At 59.3% G+C, this 16,976-nt stretch overlaps 1 protein-coding gene across 3 annotated transcripts in view; it reads right to left on the reverse strand.

Moving 5' to 3' along the window:
• The window catches only part of PCSK6 (proprotein convertase subtilisin/kexin type 6), a 52,883-nt gene extending 49,953 nt beyond the window's left edge, over positions 1–2,930 (reverse strand). For all 3 annotated transcript variants that reach the window (XM_070400640.1, XM_070400639.1, XM_070400641.1), the window contains exon 1: positions 2,651–2,930. In XM_070400640.1, the coding sequence (XP_070256741.1) occupies positions 2,651–2,908 (258 nt within the window). In that variant the 5' untranslated portion in view covers positions 2,909–2,930. The remainder of the gene's footprint in view (positions 1–2,650) is intronic.
• Between the last annotated feature and the right edge of the window lie 14,046 nt (positions 2,931–16,976).

Consider the following 16,976-nt stretch of genomic DNA (forward strand, 5'->3'; position numbering starts at 1 on the left):
GAGAGGAAGGGAGAGAGATAGAGAGTTAGAAACATTGATGAGAGAGAAACATCGATCAGCTGCCTCCTGCACACCCCCCACTGGGGATGTGCCCGCAACCCAGGTACATGCCCTTGACAGGAATCGAACCCGGGACCCTTCAGTCCGCAGGCCGACGCTCTATCCACGGAGCCAAACCGGTTAGGGCTCTTTCCTCTTTTTTAAGGCCTGGTGTCTTATGGGCGATCTCTCGTAGGATGACGAATAGAGGAGCAAAGAGAGGCTAATTGGTCTTGTCCCTGACGCCGCATATATTTTTTTAATTAATCATCCCCTGAGGATATTTTTCCCGTTGCTTTTTAGAGACTTTTTAGAGAGTGAAAGGGAGGGAGGAGAGAGAGAGAAAGAGAGACATCGATGTGAAAAAAACACATTGATTGGTTGCCTCACACACTTATCCTGTTGGGGGGGTAGGGATTGAACCTGCAACCCAAGAAAGTGCCCTTGACCGGGAATCGAACCTGTGACTCTTCGATGTGTGAGCCGACACCCCAACCACTGAGCCAAACCAGCCAAGGCACAAATGCATATTTTTCTTTTTTTTTTAATTTCAGAAAGGAGAGGGGAGAGAGAGAGAGAGAAGCACCAATAATGAGAGAGAATCACGAATCAGCTGACTCCAGCACACCCCCTACTGGGGATCAAGCCCTCCACCTGGGCCGGTGCCCTGACGGGGAATCGAACCTGTGACCCTTCAACGTCTAACCACTGAGCCACAACGGCCAGGGCGCGGTGCCTAATTTTCACCGGAGAAGACCCAGAGCTTTGATCCGACTCTCACAGGCCTCCAGGATTGGAGGGAGCTGAGCAACCCCCTGTCTCAAAGACCTCTGCCCCACGTCACACCAAACAGAATCGGGGTACCAGCTGAACGGAGGAAACGTAAAAAGAACCAGGCCAGGACTTAGGGGCGTGCCCAGATCCACGACCCAGACAGGACTGTGCGTTGGGGCAGGGACCAGGAGCGCCAATGGCCCAGCAAGGCTTTAGGGGGACCGGGCTGGCTGGCCCGGGGGGGGGGGGGGGGGGTAACACACGCTAACTGTGCGGACGCTCACCAGCTTCCATCCCTGGCCTCCGCTCCCTCCGTGGACTCGCCCGCAAATCAAAGCTAAGAATATCTCCGTCATCGCGTTTATGAGTCACAAAACCTCCAGGGTTGGGAAGGCACAGGAGGTTCTTAAAGAGTTCTCACTGAGGAGGGAGGGAGAGGCCGCAATGCCCGCCTGCCTGCCCGGGGCCTTTTCCACCAAAGACCTGCCGGTGGGGGAGGGGGACAAAGGCTGGTTGTGAATAAAGAGTAACAGGCCCAGTCCGGCCCGTGAGGCTCAGTGGTTGAGCACCGACCTAGGGAACCAGGAGGTCAGGGTTCGATTCCTGGCCAGGGCACATGGCCCGGTGACATGCTCGATCCCCAGTGTGGGGCGTGCAGGAGGCAGCTGATCCGTGATTCTCTCTCATCATGGATGTTTCCTATTTCTCTCCCCCCTCTCCCTTCCTCCCTGAAATCAATAAAAATATATTTTAAAAACAAACAAATAAATAAATAAATCGCACCAGGGACCCTTCAGTCCGCAGGCCGGCTGAGCCAAACCAGCCAGGGCCAGCATTTTTTTAATATGGCTTATTGATTTTTTTTATTTTCTTTAGAGAGAGAGAGAGGAAGGGAGTGGGAGAGAGAGAGATAGAAACATCTATGATTGGTTGCCTCCTGCAGGCAAACGAGGCATGTGCCACCTTGACCGGATTCGAACCCGGGACCCTTCCGTCTGCAGACCGACGCTCTATCCACTGAGCCACACCGGCTAGCCTCTCTTGCTAAGTGCCAGCCTGCCTGACAGCCGGACCGCGGGGCTCCCCCGCCAGCTCATTCCTGGCTTGGCACTTGGCTACAGTCACCCCGGGATCAGTCCAAAAACTTGTTGACTGTGTGCACACGGTCCCTGTCCCGGTCCCTGTCCCTACACAAGTTCGGGAAATGACTTGTCCAGGGCCACACTGCCCGTCTGCGGAGCCACTGCAGAAGCCTAGAAGGCAAGCAAAGGACCCCACCCCACGCCCTGCACCCCCACCACCACCCCCCCTCCGCGCGCCTCCAGCCACCTCCAGGGCTGCTGGGCCCCGAGCTGTCCCGACAGCCGCCCTCATAGCGAGCCCTCATAGCGACTCCCAGGCACAGGCACCCGGGGGTCCCCCTCCAGGAGCCGGGGCCACAGAGGGCGCCGGGGTCCCAGGGAAGCCCGGCCACGCACCACGCGCCTGTCACCCTGGCGCGCGCTCAGGGTCCAGTTCTCCGTCGAGGGCAGCGCGGGGGGGGTGGCGGGGGGCGGGTCTCAGGCCCCGAGAGCCCGGCGAGCACGGAGGACAGCGCCCGCGGGCAGAACGCTGCGCCCCACCGCCCCGCCTCGGGCCAGGCCGGGCAGGTGTCCGCTCAGGGTCACCCCGCCCCGGGACGCGCCACCTGGTGGCCCCCGGCCCGCCTCCCGTGCGCTGCGCTCCCAGGGCGACTCCCCGCCGGGTGCCCGGGCCCCCACCACCGCGCGCGCGGGCCGGGCCGGGTCCATCCAGGGGCCCAGGAAAGTTTGGGGCGCGCAGGGCCCGCGGCACTCACCTGGCCCAAGTTGAGGTAGCCGTGCGCCTGGGCCACGCGGTCCGCCTGCGCCGGGCCGCCCAGCACTTGCACTGCCCAGTGGTTGGTGTAGACGGGGCGCGGCGGCGGCGGCGCGGAGCAGGCGGCGGGCAGCGCCAGCAGCAGCAGCCACTTCCAGGGGCGCAGCGCCAGCGGCCGGGGCGCGGGCCGGTCGGCGTCCCCCGCGTCCTCGGCGGCGGCGGCGCGGGGCCCGGGCGCAGGCGGCGCGCGCGGAGGCATGGCAGCGGCAGGCAGACTCCGCGGCGGGCGCCCGAGCGGCGAGTGCGCCGGGGGGGTGGGGTGCCGCCTTTTAAAGCCGCTCCGCGCGCCGGGGAAGCGCCGCCGCCGCCGCCGCCGCCGTCGCCGCCGCCGCAGCGGGCGGGAGCGAGGGGAGGGGGAGGCGGCGCGTTCCCGCCCGCGCGCCCCGGTGGTGCCCCTGCGCCCGCCCGCACCCGGGACCCGGAACGCCCCTCGCCGGGAACTTCTCGCAGACTTTTTGGGGGATTCGCGGGACGCAGGCACGAACGCCGGGCAGCCCGAGCGAGCGGCGGCCGTGACCCCGCGTGACCTCCTGGGAGGCGGGAGGGAGGGAGGCGGGGAGGGCCCAGGGCGCATCCCCGGTGAGTCCAGTTCCCGGAGCGCAGGGGGCGGGCCGCGCCCTCCCACCTGGTGGGCGGCTTCTGCGTCCCCATTGGCCCGGTCCGGTTGGGCCTCCCGCACAGGTGGCCTGGCTCCTTCCTGCGTGAGACCGTGGACTGGCACAGGGTCTGGGTTCCAGGGGGAAAGGGAGTCACCAGGGCCCCGGCCGGCCTGGCCCGGTGGCGGAGCGGCCACCTGTGAGCCAGGAGGTCACGGTTCCATTCCGGTGAAGGGCACGTGCCTGGGTTGTGGGATCGATCCCCAGTAGGGGGCGCGCAGGAGGCAGCCGACCCATGATTCTCACCATTGATGTCTCTCTCTCCCTCTCTCTCTCCCTGTCTGAAATCAATAAAAATATTTAGATATAATAAAGGGCGGGTCATGGCACTGTCCCCCCAAACGAGACCTAGTTGTAGGGGCGGTTGAATGGGGCACAGACATCCGACCCATCAGCTGGGCTCCTGGGGTGTCCAAGAGACACCTAGTGGTACATAGAAGCTGGGGCCCACCTCAGCAAGCGGGGTGCGTCCGCTTCGCCAAGCTGTCCCCTGGGTACCTGCGGGATCGCCAAGCTGTCCCCTGGGTACCTGCGGGATCGCCAAGCTGTCCCCTGGGTACCTGCGGGATCGCCAAGCTGTCCCCTGGGTATCTGCGGGATCGCCAAGCTGTCCCCTGGGTATCTGCGGGATCGCCAAGCTGTCCCCTGGGTACCTGCGGGATCGCCAAGCTGTCCCCTGGGTATCTGCGGGATCGCCAAGCTGTCCCCTGGGTATCTGCGGGATCGCCAAGCTGTCCCCTGGATATCTGTGGGATCGCTGGGAGCGCAGGGTCCCTCCTGCAGATGCCTGAGGGCAGTATCTACCCGGGAGGGCTGTGTAGAGAATGCCATGAGCCTAGGGGCATGGAATAAGCTGTTAATAAATGTTGGTTTTTGTGAGCCAGCCCAGGGCCTGCTACACAGTGGAGCTCGCACGGGGCTGGGCCAGCCGTGGGAAAGTCAGGCGAATCTTTCCCGGGGCAGCCTAGAACCCAGGGATATGGATTCGGTGCATCCTGGAGAGCTATGTAAATGGGTTTTCCTTGTTTGGTTTGAAATATATTTTTATGAATTTCAGAGATGAAGGGAGAGGGAGAGAAACATCAATGATGAGAGAGAATCATGGACCGGCTGCCTCCTGCATGCCCCCCACAGTGGGGCTCGAGCCTGCAACCCGGGCACGTGCCCTGACCGGGAATCGAACCGTGACTTCCTGTTCCATCGGTCGACATTCATCCACCGAGCCACACTGGCCGGGCAAACGGTCACAGGCAAACAAGCAAATGGCTTCAGGATCTCCTCTCCCTTCCTCCCAAGATGCCGGTCCCTCCCGGCCCCATGCGGGAAGTCAGCTTTTATTTTCCCAATTCCTACAGAAACCAGGCCCAGCAGGCCTGGAGGTGGGAGGAGAGGGCTGACCGGGGTTCAGTTTCCAGGGGTGTCCCCTTGTGTGTGGGGTGCTGTAGAGAACTCGCTGGAGTCTGTGGCTCGGCAGGTAGAGAGGGTAGGTGACGAGGGATGGGAGAGGCCTGGGAGAGGGTGGGGCCGTGCAGGTGGCTCCCCCAGGTCCTCCCAGCCTCCCCGTCAGGAGCCCTTTGGTTTCGTAACCCCATGACTCATCCTGCAGGCATGAGTCACCCCAGTAGAGGTGGGGGAGAAGGAGGCGTGGCGGGAGGCCCTACCGGGACCAGCCAAGTCCGTGTCCACTGGGGCCTCTCTTGGCACCTGCAGGTGGGTTTCCCACACGTTCTTCTCCCCCCCCTTTTTGTTAATTTTTTTTTATTATTGATTTGAGAGAGGAAGGGAGAGAAAGAGAAACATCCAAGATGAGAGAGAATCATGGATCGGCTGCCTCCTGCACGCCCCCTACTGGGGATCGAGCCCGCATCCCGGGCCTGTGCCCTGACCGGGAATCGCACCCGGGACCCTTCAGTCTGCAGGCCGACGCTCTATCCACTGAGCCAAACCAGCCAGGGCTCTGGGGGATGTTTGACCATCTGGGGCGGGGAGGGCATGGAGCAGCTCCAAGCCCGTTCTGCCAAACCCCCCCACCCCCGCTCTTGGCCTCTCTGATGGGACTCTCCCTTTCTATCTAGAAGATCACCACTGTCCTAAGAAGGAGCCTTGTGAAAAACGCTGCTCCTGTAAAACAATGATCTCGGATCTAGCAATTATGTGTCACAGTGTTCCCTTCGTAAACTCCCATGTGGAAATAACAGTGTCAAACAAGAAGCTTTGGAGCTAAAAATTAAAAATAAAAAGCTGAAACTCCCTGAGGTGCCCTTCCCAACTAAGAGTGAGAGCTTTGCAATTCAGCTGGTTTCCCTTTTTGCCTTGGCTTCCAGGAGGCTCACGGCCCCATGTGCTAGAAAAGCACAATAGTTTATTTCCTCCTTGCGGGGCAGTTAGGATACCTAGAGTACCCATCTCAAAGAAACACAAACAGAAATCTGGTGAGAGGCAGGAGGAGAGTGGAGAAAGGCATGCGGGGCGATCATGGGAAAGCCAAGCTGCCTGGCCGGAATGGCCAGTCTGTCTAGGAGCAGCCTGTAGCTCCACAGGGGAGCGGGGGAGCGGGGGGGGGGGGGGGGGGCGGGCAGGACAAGCAAGAAAGACAGCCCCATCTTGCTAGGGGCCGAGAGGGCTGTGCCCCGAGCCTGGTCTCCACCCTGCTGGCGGCAAAAACTCGAGATAGTGTAAGTGAGTGCACAAGAGTCCTTGGGAACCCAGACTGAGGACAGGCCTGGCCGGTGTGGCTCAGTGGTTGAGTGTTGACCTAAGAACCAGGAGGTCACTGGTTGGATTCCTGGTCAGGGCACAGGCCCGGGTTGCAAGCTCGATCCCCAGTGGGGGGCGTGCAGGAGGCAGCCGATCATGTGATGTTTCTATCTCACTCTCCCTTTCCCTTCCTCTCTCTCTAAAAACCAATAAAAACATATTTTTTTAAAAAGGCAAAGAGCTATTGAAATGGCACAAACTTTTCCTACCAACTCATCATTTATTTTTTAATATATATTTTTATTGATTTTGGAGAGAAATGGAGAGGGAGAGAGAGATAGAAACATCAATGATGAGAGAAAATCATGCATCAGCTGCCTCCTGCACGCCCCGCACTGGGGATCGAGCCCGCAACCCGGGCATGTGCCCCGGCCGGGAATCGAAACCTGACCTCCTGGTTTATAGGTCGACGCTCAACCACTGAGCCACGCCGGCCGGGCAGCCCATCATTTAAAGGCTTTGCCAGCCCAGCGTGTCTGCCGTGACATTCTGCCCTCCCAGCTCAGCCAGGCAAGGGGACCTCCTGCCAACCACCCCGGGGGCGTGGACCGCACTGTGCCAGGCGGATCATCCCGGTGTCTGAGGAGCCGTTGGGATGCGTCACATCAGTAGGTGACGGGCGGCCCACCTGTTCGTTCGGGCACGAATAGCCCATCTTGGCCCCCGTGTTCTCACACAGCCACGATCTGAGCTTATCTCCTGGGCATGATGTGCGTGACGGTGTTGCGGCTTCACTGGTTTTTTTTTTAAATTGATTTCAGAGAGGATGAGAGAGGGAGAGGGAGAGAGAGAAACATCCGTGATGAGAGAGAATCACAGATCGGCTGCCTCCCGCAGGCCCCCTACTGGGGATCGAGCCTGCCACCGAGGTACATGCCCTTGACCGGAATCGAACCCGGGACCCTCCAGTCCACAGGCTGACTCTCTGTCCACGGAGCCAAACGGGCGAGGGCCTGCTTCTCATCTTGGACGATGCGGCCGTGCCCTCTGACCTCCATGCCCACGTGCTTCCCTCAGAGCTTTTTCCCATAGAGGCCGGGTGAGGGGTGTGGCCCACAGCCCCAGGGAGACAGGCGCCCAAGTGGTCATTAAAACGAAGAAAAATGCGAGCCTGGTGACATGCTGAGTGTCAGTGGAGATGCTGACGACACTGGAAACAGCCGGGGGCGTCAGCGAGATGACCTGAATTTCCGGCCGGGGCGAGAATCCTTTCCATGTGAAATAGGTAAGTGATCCGTGGGGCTCTGTCCTCACCCCGAAACAGCAGACTTGATTAAAAGGTCAGAGCGGTGCCCGGCCGGCGTGGCTCCTGGGCGGAGCGTCCACCTAGGAACCAGGAGGTGGCGGTTCCATTCCCGGTCGGGGCACACGCCCGGGTTGCAGGCTCCATCCCCAGTGTGGGGGGCGTGCAGGACGCAGCCTATCCATGATTCTCTTCCTGCACGTTGGGGTCGGAAATACCGATGAGGCCGAGCTCACCCCCACTCCTGCAGCCCAGGTGACAAAGGGAGGACAGATGCGCAGTAGCCTCGCGCACCGAGGGTCCGAGAGGCGTCCCCATCAACGTGTTTTCGGAGCCAGGTGTCAGCACAGGGAAGCGTTCCCACATCCGCAGTTTATTTTACCCACGGAAAGCATCCCAGAACGGTTTCCTGTGTGTGGACGGCAGGGGGAGGCGTGTGATGAAAAGCAAAAGTCGCCCAGGCCGTTCCCTTTTCCCCTGGGTAGACCCAGAAGACACCGCCTCCGACCCTTTCTGCATTTGGCTTTTCTGGTGCTTAGCATCCTGGTTCTATCTATCTATCCATCTATCTATCCATCCACACTAGTGCCTGGTGCACGGATTCCTGCACATTGAAAGGGAAATAATTAGAGGAAATATTTTCATATTGCTATTTGCCCTTTCTCCCTCAGCGCCTGGGAGCCAGGCGGCAGCCCCGCCCCTCACCACTGCTGCTCATCCCAGTCTGTGGGGTGATGGGGGGGGGGGGGGGGGCGTGTGATCAGGCCCAGCTCCCACCTGCCTTGGTCTGGCACCACCCGCTCACCGGTTCCACCATCCCGCTGCAGCCCCATTCTCGTAGGGTCCCACTGGGGCCGGCAGCACCTCCACTGCCGCCCGCTGCCACCGCCTCGTCGCCAACACTGCCATGTTCTGCACCGCCCCCTGGTGGTCAGTGCACGTCATAGCGAGCGGTCGAACATGTGGTCTCCCGGTTGAATCACTGCCCCAGGGGACAATTTGCATATTAGGCTTTCATTTTACAGGATTTTTTAAAAAATTGATTTCAGAGAGGAAGACAGAGAAAGAGAAACATCCATGATGAGAGAGAATCATGGATCGGCTGCTTCCTGCACGCCCCACACTGGGGATGGAGCCCGCAACCCGGGCACGTGCCCTGACCGGGAATCGAACCTCGACCTCCTGGTTCCTAGGTCGATGCTCAACCACTGAGCCACCCAGTGGGGCCGGGATTCTGTTTGGAGTCACAAACATTGCTGCGGCAAATTTGGCCTCACTCAGATCCCTCCCCAGTGACCATGCCCACCCCCCACCCCCAGCAGCGGACAGGAAGTTCATGTGGCTCAGACACACGGCACCGACCGGCTCAGAACTTGAAAGGTTCCCCGGCTCCCCCTCAGACGTTTCTCCGAGTTAAGGCAAAACCAATTACGTGTTTATCCTGCCGAAGCTTAAGGGCTCATCACGCCAGGGGCAGGCGGACTTGTGGTTTCAGACGGTGGATTTTGCAAATGGGTTTTCCTTTTGCCTCCCACGTCCCAATAAAGAGGGACCAAATGAAAAACAAAACAATCTCCCACACAGGATGGGGCCCAGGGCCGAGGGGCTGGGCAGGGGGTGAAGGGTAGGAGAAGGGGTTCCAGGCAACCAAGACACTAAGAGGAATCGGAGGGGTGCAGAGCAGGGGCACAGGGAACAGAGGGCACAGCGCCAGGCCGGGTCTCAGAGGGCACCAGCGACGGTCACAGCAGGGCCCACCTGCCCGGTGAACACAGAGGGGGAGGGAGGGTGTTAAACAGGATGTTGAACCGAAGTTTTGCTAACAAAACCGCTGCACCGCCCGCCCGGCGTGGCTCGGTGGTTGAGCATCGACCTATGAACCAGGAGGTCACGGTTCGATTCCCGGTCAGGGCACGTGCCCGGGTGGCGGGCTCCATCCCCAGTGTTGGGGGCGTGCAGGAGGCAGCCGATCCATGATTCTCTCTTGTCATGGATGTTTCCATCTCTCTCTCCGTTCCTCTCTGAAACCAATAAAAATACATTATATATATATATATATATATCCTCAGGTGAGGACTAACCAAAAAACAAAACAACTAATTCTTCAGATCCACCCTCCAATGACAAAGAAGCTCTCCTTCCCTGGGTATCGCTGAGGCCCCACGGATGCAGGGCTGGGATGCAGGGATGGGCAGGCACTGAGATGCCACCGTCCCTGGACGCGGTCCTTTTCAATTTCCTGCTTCCCAGCTGCGGGATGCAATTTCCAGCATGAAACTCTCTGCCTGGGGGCGGCGGGGGGTTGTGGGGGGAGAGCGCCCCCGCTCCACACCTGCAGCTGCCCCCCTGCCTTCCGCTGGTTCGAAGGGGTTTTTTTAAACACACACACACACACACACACACACACACACACACCCCGTTTCAATCAGCACGGCCGCTTCCTGCGAAACCTTGGCTGTAGCCACCGGCCAGAAATACGGCCCCCAGTGGCGGGTGGCGGGTGGCGAGGGAGGAGAGCGGGTCTCTGTATACAAAGGCCTAACATAACAAACACGCCGAAGCATTTCCTGGTAAACAGCGCCAGGCAAACATTCCTAGCCTGAGCCTCGGCTGCATTCAAAATATTTGGACGAGACCGAGCTCGACGTATTATTATCATTAATATGAAGGTTGTCCTTCCTGGCTGGGGTGGACCCAGGCCGCCCCGTCCTAACAGGGCCTCGGTGGCAGTGGCTTTGGCTTGAATTCTCTCTCTCTCTCTCTTAAAATATATTTTTATTGATTTCAGAGAGGAAAGGAGAGGGCGAGAGAGAGAGAGAGAGAGAGAGAAAGAGAGAAACATCAATGAGGAGAGAGAATCACGGATCGGCTGCCTCCTGCACGCCCCCTGCTGGGGATCGAGCCCGCAACCCCGGGCATGTGCCCTTGATGGGAATTGAACCCAGGACCCTTCAGTCTGCAGGCTGACGCTCTATCCACTGAGCCACACTCGTCAGGGCCAGAAACACATTCTGAGAAGGGCAGCTCGTGAGCAAACCAGCCCACTTTGGAAGCCATGTTTTTCTTGAGAAATCGGTTCAATTTTTCTAAGAAAGTTCGTTCGTTTGGGGCCTGAGGCTGTCATTGTTCTGTGTCTTCCCGGGAGGGGGGTGCCGGGGGCGGGGCGCGGGTCAGGGAGGCCGATGGATCCTAAACAGCTCTCCCATCAGTCCTGCCATGGTCACACTCCCCTGGCCTCTCCCAGCCGGCCAGCTCACAGCCCGTGCCCCCGGGACCGGCCCCGGCCCCGACCCCAGAACGCCAACCTCTGGCAACGTTCTGAGCTGCGGGCTTGGCCTCTCTCCTCCCTGCTGACCCGTCCATTTGCTTTTCAGCTCGTGAGCAGTTTTCTCAAATCGTCTGACTGCGAATGAGTGACCCGGTGTCCAGCTGGCCTGGCCGGTCGGCCGCCCCTCCCACCGCGGACCCTGCAGGCGCCTGGATGCCCCCCCCCCTCCCCCCAGACCAGAGCTGGCCGCCAGGCTGTGGCTCCAACGCGCACTGTTGGCGTATTGTGTCCCGCCCCGGGCTCTGCTGACAGGGTCTGAGGAGACGCGGTACACGCCTGGGAGGCCGGCACTTCGCTTTTCTCCGGTTAGAAACAAGGCTAGCCGGTGTGGCTCAGTGGGTGAGTGTCGACCTATGAACCAGGAGGTCACGGTTCGATTCCGGTTAGGGCACAGGCCCGGGCTGCAGATTCAATCCCCAGTGGGGGGCGTGCAGGAGGCAGCCGGTCCATGATTCTCTCTCATCATGGATGCTTCTGTCTCTCTTTCTCTCCCTCTCCCTTCCTTCTCTCTCTAAAACCAATAAAAACATAGTATCAGCCCTAGCTGGTGTGGCTCAGTGGATAGAGTGTCGGCCTGTGGACTGAAGGGTCCTGGGCTCGATCCTGGTCAAGGGCACATGCCTGGGTTGTGGGCTCCATCCCCACCAGGGGGTGTGCAGGAGGCAGCCGATCCATGATTCTCTCTCATCATGGATACTTCTATCTCTCTCTCCCTCTCCCTTTAAACAAACAAACAAACATGTTATCAAAAAACAATCTTATGCTGAGGATGCTAAGATTCACGGTTAAGAGTGGGTCGTCTGTGTGGGACCAGGATATTCGTGCCATAAAGAGAATGAGAGAGAGAATGAGAGAGAGCGAGAGAAAGGTGGGGAGAGAAAGTGAGTAATTGAGGAAGCGGAGGAGTGGAAAGGTTTGCCGCTTCCCGCCCCGTAACCAGGGAGGCCCGAGCATCGCAGAGCAGGGGACAGAATGGAAATGACTTAAATATTTAAAGCTCGGGCCGCGAGCCGCTGTGCAGGCCGCTCTCTGTTAATATTTAACGCTGGGAAAACAACTGTTTACGGGAGAGATTAGCAAACCCTGCAGATGGCTCAAGGTTTTGGGGGGGTGAAGGGGGGGGACCATCAGGGGACGCCCAGCTGCTGGCGTTTCTGGAGTTTTGGGAAGCGCAGCAGCTCAGGCCTCGAGGCTGAGGCCGCAGGGGCAGGGGCGGGAGGCCCACAGCCGTCCCTGGGGTCGGCCAGGATGATAAACAGGGTCACGGGGTGGGCGGCCCCGCTCCAGCATTGCCGTTTGCAGGAAACCCAGCCCTGCAGCTGGGCCTGGGAGGTGGCTCCTGGCGAGTCAGCCGGGCCCTCGTCACTGGGGCAGCTGCGTCCTGCACGGTGACCTCGTGGTTCATAGGTTGACACTCAACGGCGCAGCCACAGCTGCTGGCCCCGGGCGGGATCCCTGGCGGCAGCCCCGGGCAGGTGCTCGAGGGCAGAGCAGGCTCTGCCGGTGGGAGAGTCACGAGTTGGTTTGAAGGTTGCCCGGGTCACCCTGGGGTGGGCAGGGACTCCGGGGCAGGCCGTCCCCACAGGTGGCACATGAGCCCTTTTGCAGGGACTGCGGGATAGGTGTCTTTAAAAAAAATTTTTTTTAAAATAGTTTTTAAAAGATGCCCTGGCCGGTTTGGTTCAGTGGATAGAGCATCGGCCTGTGGACTGAAGGGTCCCGGGTTCGATTCCCGTCAAGGGCACATGCCCGGGTTGCGGGCTCAATCCCCTGTAGGGGGCGTGCAGGAGGCAGCTGATCCATGATTCTCTCTCTCTCTCTCTCTCTCATCATTGATGTTTCCCTCTATCTCTCCCTCTCCCTTCCTCTCTGAAATCAATAAAAATATATTTTAAAAGAATAAAAAATAAAAAAAAGCACGTACCTCGGCTGCAGGCGCCATCCCTGGCCCTGGTCGAGGCACATGAAGGAGGCAACCAATCGATGTCTCTCTCTCTCTCTGTCTCTCCCTCTCCCTTCCACTCTCTCTAAAAACAACACACACAGACACACACACACACACACACACACCCCAGCTCAGTCCTTGAGAAACGGAGAACATGGCGATTCCTGTGGCTGCTGAGTATGGGATTGGGGTTTATCCCGCCAGGTTCAGGGATCCCGAATGGAAAACGGGGTCACGTTCCAGGTCAAGAGAGTCCCCACCCTTGTCCATCACACATCCTCGCTCGGTGGCCACACAGAGCACCTACTGCGGGCGGGGCAAGTGGACGCCGCGCTGTCCGTGGTCCTGGCGCGGGAGCCGCTGTGGCCCCGTGGCCCGCGAGGCCGGGATGGACGAGCTTTGGGGGAAGCTGGTGTTCGGCTCCGGGCAGAGGAGAAGGAGACCCCCAGGCAGCAAGAAGGTGTTCATGGGAACTGAGGTTTGGAGGGACGCGTGGGAGCCACCCCCAGCCTGCACCTGCTCGCTCCTGGCTGCGTCCGGGGTGGGCAGAGCGACCCTGTCTGCCTGCACCTCCGTCCTGCACTCATTACGGCCCATTTATTCCTTTTATTTCTTTATAAATTTTCTTAAAATATACTTTATTGATTTCAGAGAGGAAGGGAGAGGGAGAGAGAGATAGCAACATCCATGATGAGAGAGAATCACGGATCGGCTGCCTCCTGCATGCTCCACACTGGGGATCGAGCCAGCAACCTGGGCATGTGCCCTGACCGGGGATCGAACCGTGACCTCCTGGTTCATAGGTCGACCCTCAACCACTGAGCCACGCCGGCCGGGCCCCAGCCAGCTCCAAGGGCCTCTTTGGACGCAGAGCCTTTGGCGCCGTTACCTGTGGATGGGCGTAGGGGCCATCGCCACTTGGTCAGGTCTCTCGGGTGCTGGCAGGCCTGCCTGTTACCTGCGGACAGTTTTGCGTGTGACTTGGCAGCTCCACCCATGCGGCACCTTTTCCCTCAAGTGGATCCACCCTGGGACGCCGTCCTGGGCAGGGCGTGGGGCCGCCGCTCTGAGCCCACTGCTCCCTCGCTCAGCAGCTCAGCAGCGCTGTGGTGGCCGGGAACTGGGCCCCGGGGACGCAGGCGGGAGCGACACAGACCCACGCCCTGTTCTCTCGGGTGGACATTCTGTTTGGCTCTCACGGGGGAGGCAGACGTAAACAGGGCGTTTAATGAAACGCGAGCGTGCAAACACACACACACACACACACACGGAGACGTGATGGAGAGGAAGCTGCCGTAGGAAAGAGGACAGAGGGGCCCCGGGAGGCGGCAATGACATGGGCTGGCGGGGTGGGTGGGGCCCTCCGCCCTGGTGACATGTGAGAGACTCAGGAAATGAAGTCGGAAGCCCTGGAGGAGGCAGCAGGCCCTGGGGCTGGGGGTAGCCACGTGGGGACCAGGGCCAGGGGGATGATGTCCCTGGGGGGTAGGGTGGGTCACGCGGGCCTGTCACCCTCGGGGCTGTGGCTCTCTCTCAGTGGGAGCCAGGGAGCTGGAGCGGGGAGGAGGGACTTGGCAGAGCACAGGGACACGTGAGCCTCTGTGACAGGGTCTGTGTGTGAGCTGGACAAGGCTGCAGGGACACACTGGACGCGGGAGGCCGCTGGAGGGTCCGCGGTGATCCAGACACGAGGCAGTGACCACAGGGACAGGCACAGGGGCCGTGGTGGTGGGACAGTGGTCCCGCGGTGAGTGCACTTCGGAGGAACCGAGGATGAAAGAAGGGGCACCCAGCCCGGCCGGGGTGGCTCAGTGGTGAGCGTCGACCTATGAACCAGGAGGTCACAGTTCGATTCCCGGTCAGGGCACATGCCCGGGTTGCGGGCTCGATCCCCAGTGTGGAGCGGGCAGGAGGCAGCTGATCCATGATTCTCTCTCATCATGGATGTTTCTCTCTCTCTCTCAGCCTCTTCCACTTTTTCTCTTAAAAAAAAAAAAAGAAAAGAAAGAAAGTCGTCAGCAGGGAGAGCCAGTCTGCGAATCACAATATGGAAAAAATGTCGCGGAGACGAGGGCGAGTGAGGGATCCCTCGAGCCCCCTTCGTTCCAGTGAAGAGGAAGGAGAGTTGGCAGGGAAGCGAGGAAAAACGCAGGGCACTTCCTGCGGGCAGGAGGCGGGCCGTCCTTGGAAACTTCTGGAGGCATCAGCTGAGGACTGTTCCTCTTCCCCAAAAAACCCTTCCCGTGGCTCACCTGTCCCTCCCTCCCCCGAAAGCAGTGATTTATGGGTGTCACATACTCCCCGTTGGGACCAGCTCGACCGACGCTGCTGGGCCAGCCTCCAGGCGGGGAGCCTTTGGTGCTCGGTGGGGAGCTGAGGTTTGGGTGTTTGCTCGCAGCTGTGAATGGCCGGACGCGGCCTCGGAAAAGAGCCGTGGGCCGGTCTCGGCTATAAAAGCTTGTTTAGAACCAATGGGAACCTGGACTTCAAGTCTACAGAGACTCCGGTCCCCGAGCAGGAACTGCCAACCACACATTTCCTGCACCAACATATGGGGGTTCCTTGGGGGTCATTACCCTCCCATTGTGGGGGCCCTAAGAGCACCACCCTAAAAGGGCCACCTCTAAGAGCACAATGGACCCCAAAAAGAATGGAGAAGAAAGGAGAGGGAGAAACATCAATGATGAGAATCACGAATTGGTTGCCTCCTGCACGCCCCACAATGAGGATGGAGCCTGCAACCCGGGCATGTGCCCTGACTGGGAATCAAACGCTGACCTCTTGGTTCATAGGTTCACCCTCAACCACTGAGCCACGCTGGCCGGGCTGGAGGCCTCATTTCCGCCTCGCATTCCTCTCCGTAACTCGAGTGTCAGGCACAGCCAGTCTACAGGGGCACGTTGCAATAGAAAAGCCACAGAAACCAAATTGAAAAGAAAATTTATGACCCTTTTTCAAACCAATATCCTAAAGCTGACTGAGACAGCCAACCAGATACGGCCCCTGGATTGCAGGAGGAATTTAAGGGGCACTTCTGGCTAGCCACATGCACGCGGGGGCATCTGGCCATCTCCCAGGCCCCCAGGGCACGGATGAAGGATGTCCCAAGGACCTCGCTGGGGATGGAGAGCGAGGCTCTGCTCGCCGACGATGGGCTCATCTCCTACTTCTTTCTGCTCATCACACTGATTGCTCATCCGTTAGGGGTCCTCAGGCCCCCGTGCTGGCCCATCACGGCCACAGGAAGTTCCGAGGGAGCCAGAGGGCTCGAGTTTCTGTGCCTTAGAGATGGAGGCGGCGCGGCAGGTATGGGGCCAGATGTCTAGAGACGATGCCCTATTCTTTTTCTTTTTTTAAAATATGTTTTTATTAATTTCAGAGAGGAAGGGAGAGGGATAGAAACATCCATGATGAGAGAATCATGGATCAGCTGCCTCCTGCACGCCCCTCACTGGGGATGAAGCCCGTAACCCAGGCATGTGCCCTGACCGGGAATCGAACTGTGACCTCCTGGTTCATAGGTCGACACTCAACCACTGAGCCACGCCGGCCAGGCCTCCCTGCTTCTTGTTGGATTAGGTAACAGCTCATGTATTGCATGCGATGGCATTATATTCTGTTACTTGCTGCTCAAAGCCACCAACTGCGATCGATGCTCACAGTTGCCCAGCTGGCTTGAGACGGAACCAGGATAAATGCCAGGCCAGCGCCCATCCTACTAACCTGGAATTGCACGTGTAAGGGTTTCCCGCCCCGTGTGGAGCATGCACCACATAGCGGACACACACTTGCTTTGGGGCCGCATCTTCATCTGAACTGTCAGGAAGAATTCGTACCGACAGGCCCCGCTCCCGGCTCCACCCACCAGGGACGCCTAGTGCTCTTCCTGCAGGCCTGGCTGGTGCCATCGTTTTCCTGGGGTGTTTGGCTGATAGAGCAGGTACTGACGGAAAGTTTTCTGTGTGTGTGTGTGTGTGTGTGTGTGTGTGTGTGACTGAGTGTGAATGTGAGCAGGTGTGTGAGCTGAGTGTGTGTGACGGCTCAGCCTGAGGCGGAGGGGTCTCTGACCCTGCACTCGAGAGCACTGGGGATCCTAGAAACAGCCAAATGTGCTAATTGCGAGATGAACGGCCCTGGGCGCTGTGTCTATGGGGCTCCGATTAGACGTCATAACGGAGATCTTGATAAAAGAGTGAGTTCACCCAAGTGACACCTTGTTAATTCAGCCCTGGCGGGAGGCGCCGGAATCTAATTTTCCAGGTAACGGCCATCACTCACACTTACAAATGAGCCCTCTATCGGGGACAACTTCATCCTTACCCACAGCCTCCCACACCC

Source organism: Myotis yumanensis, unplaced genomic scaffold (assembly GCF_028538775.1).
Source record: "Myotis yumanensis isolate MYYU_CA2020_CCGP unplaced genomic scaffold, mMyoYum1.0.hap1 SCAF_20, whole genome shotgun sequence".
NCBI lineage: Eukaryota > Metazoa > Chordata > Mammalia > Chiroptera > Vespertilionidae > Myotis > Myotis yumanensis.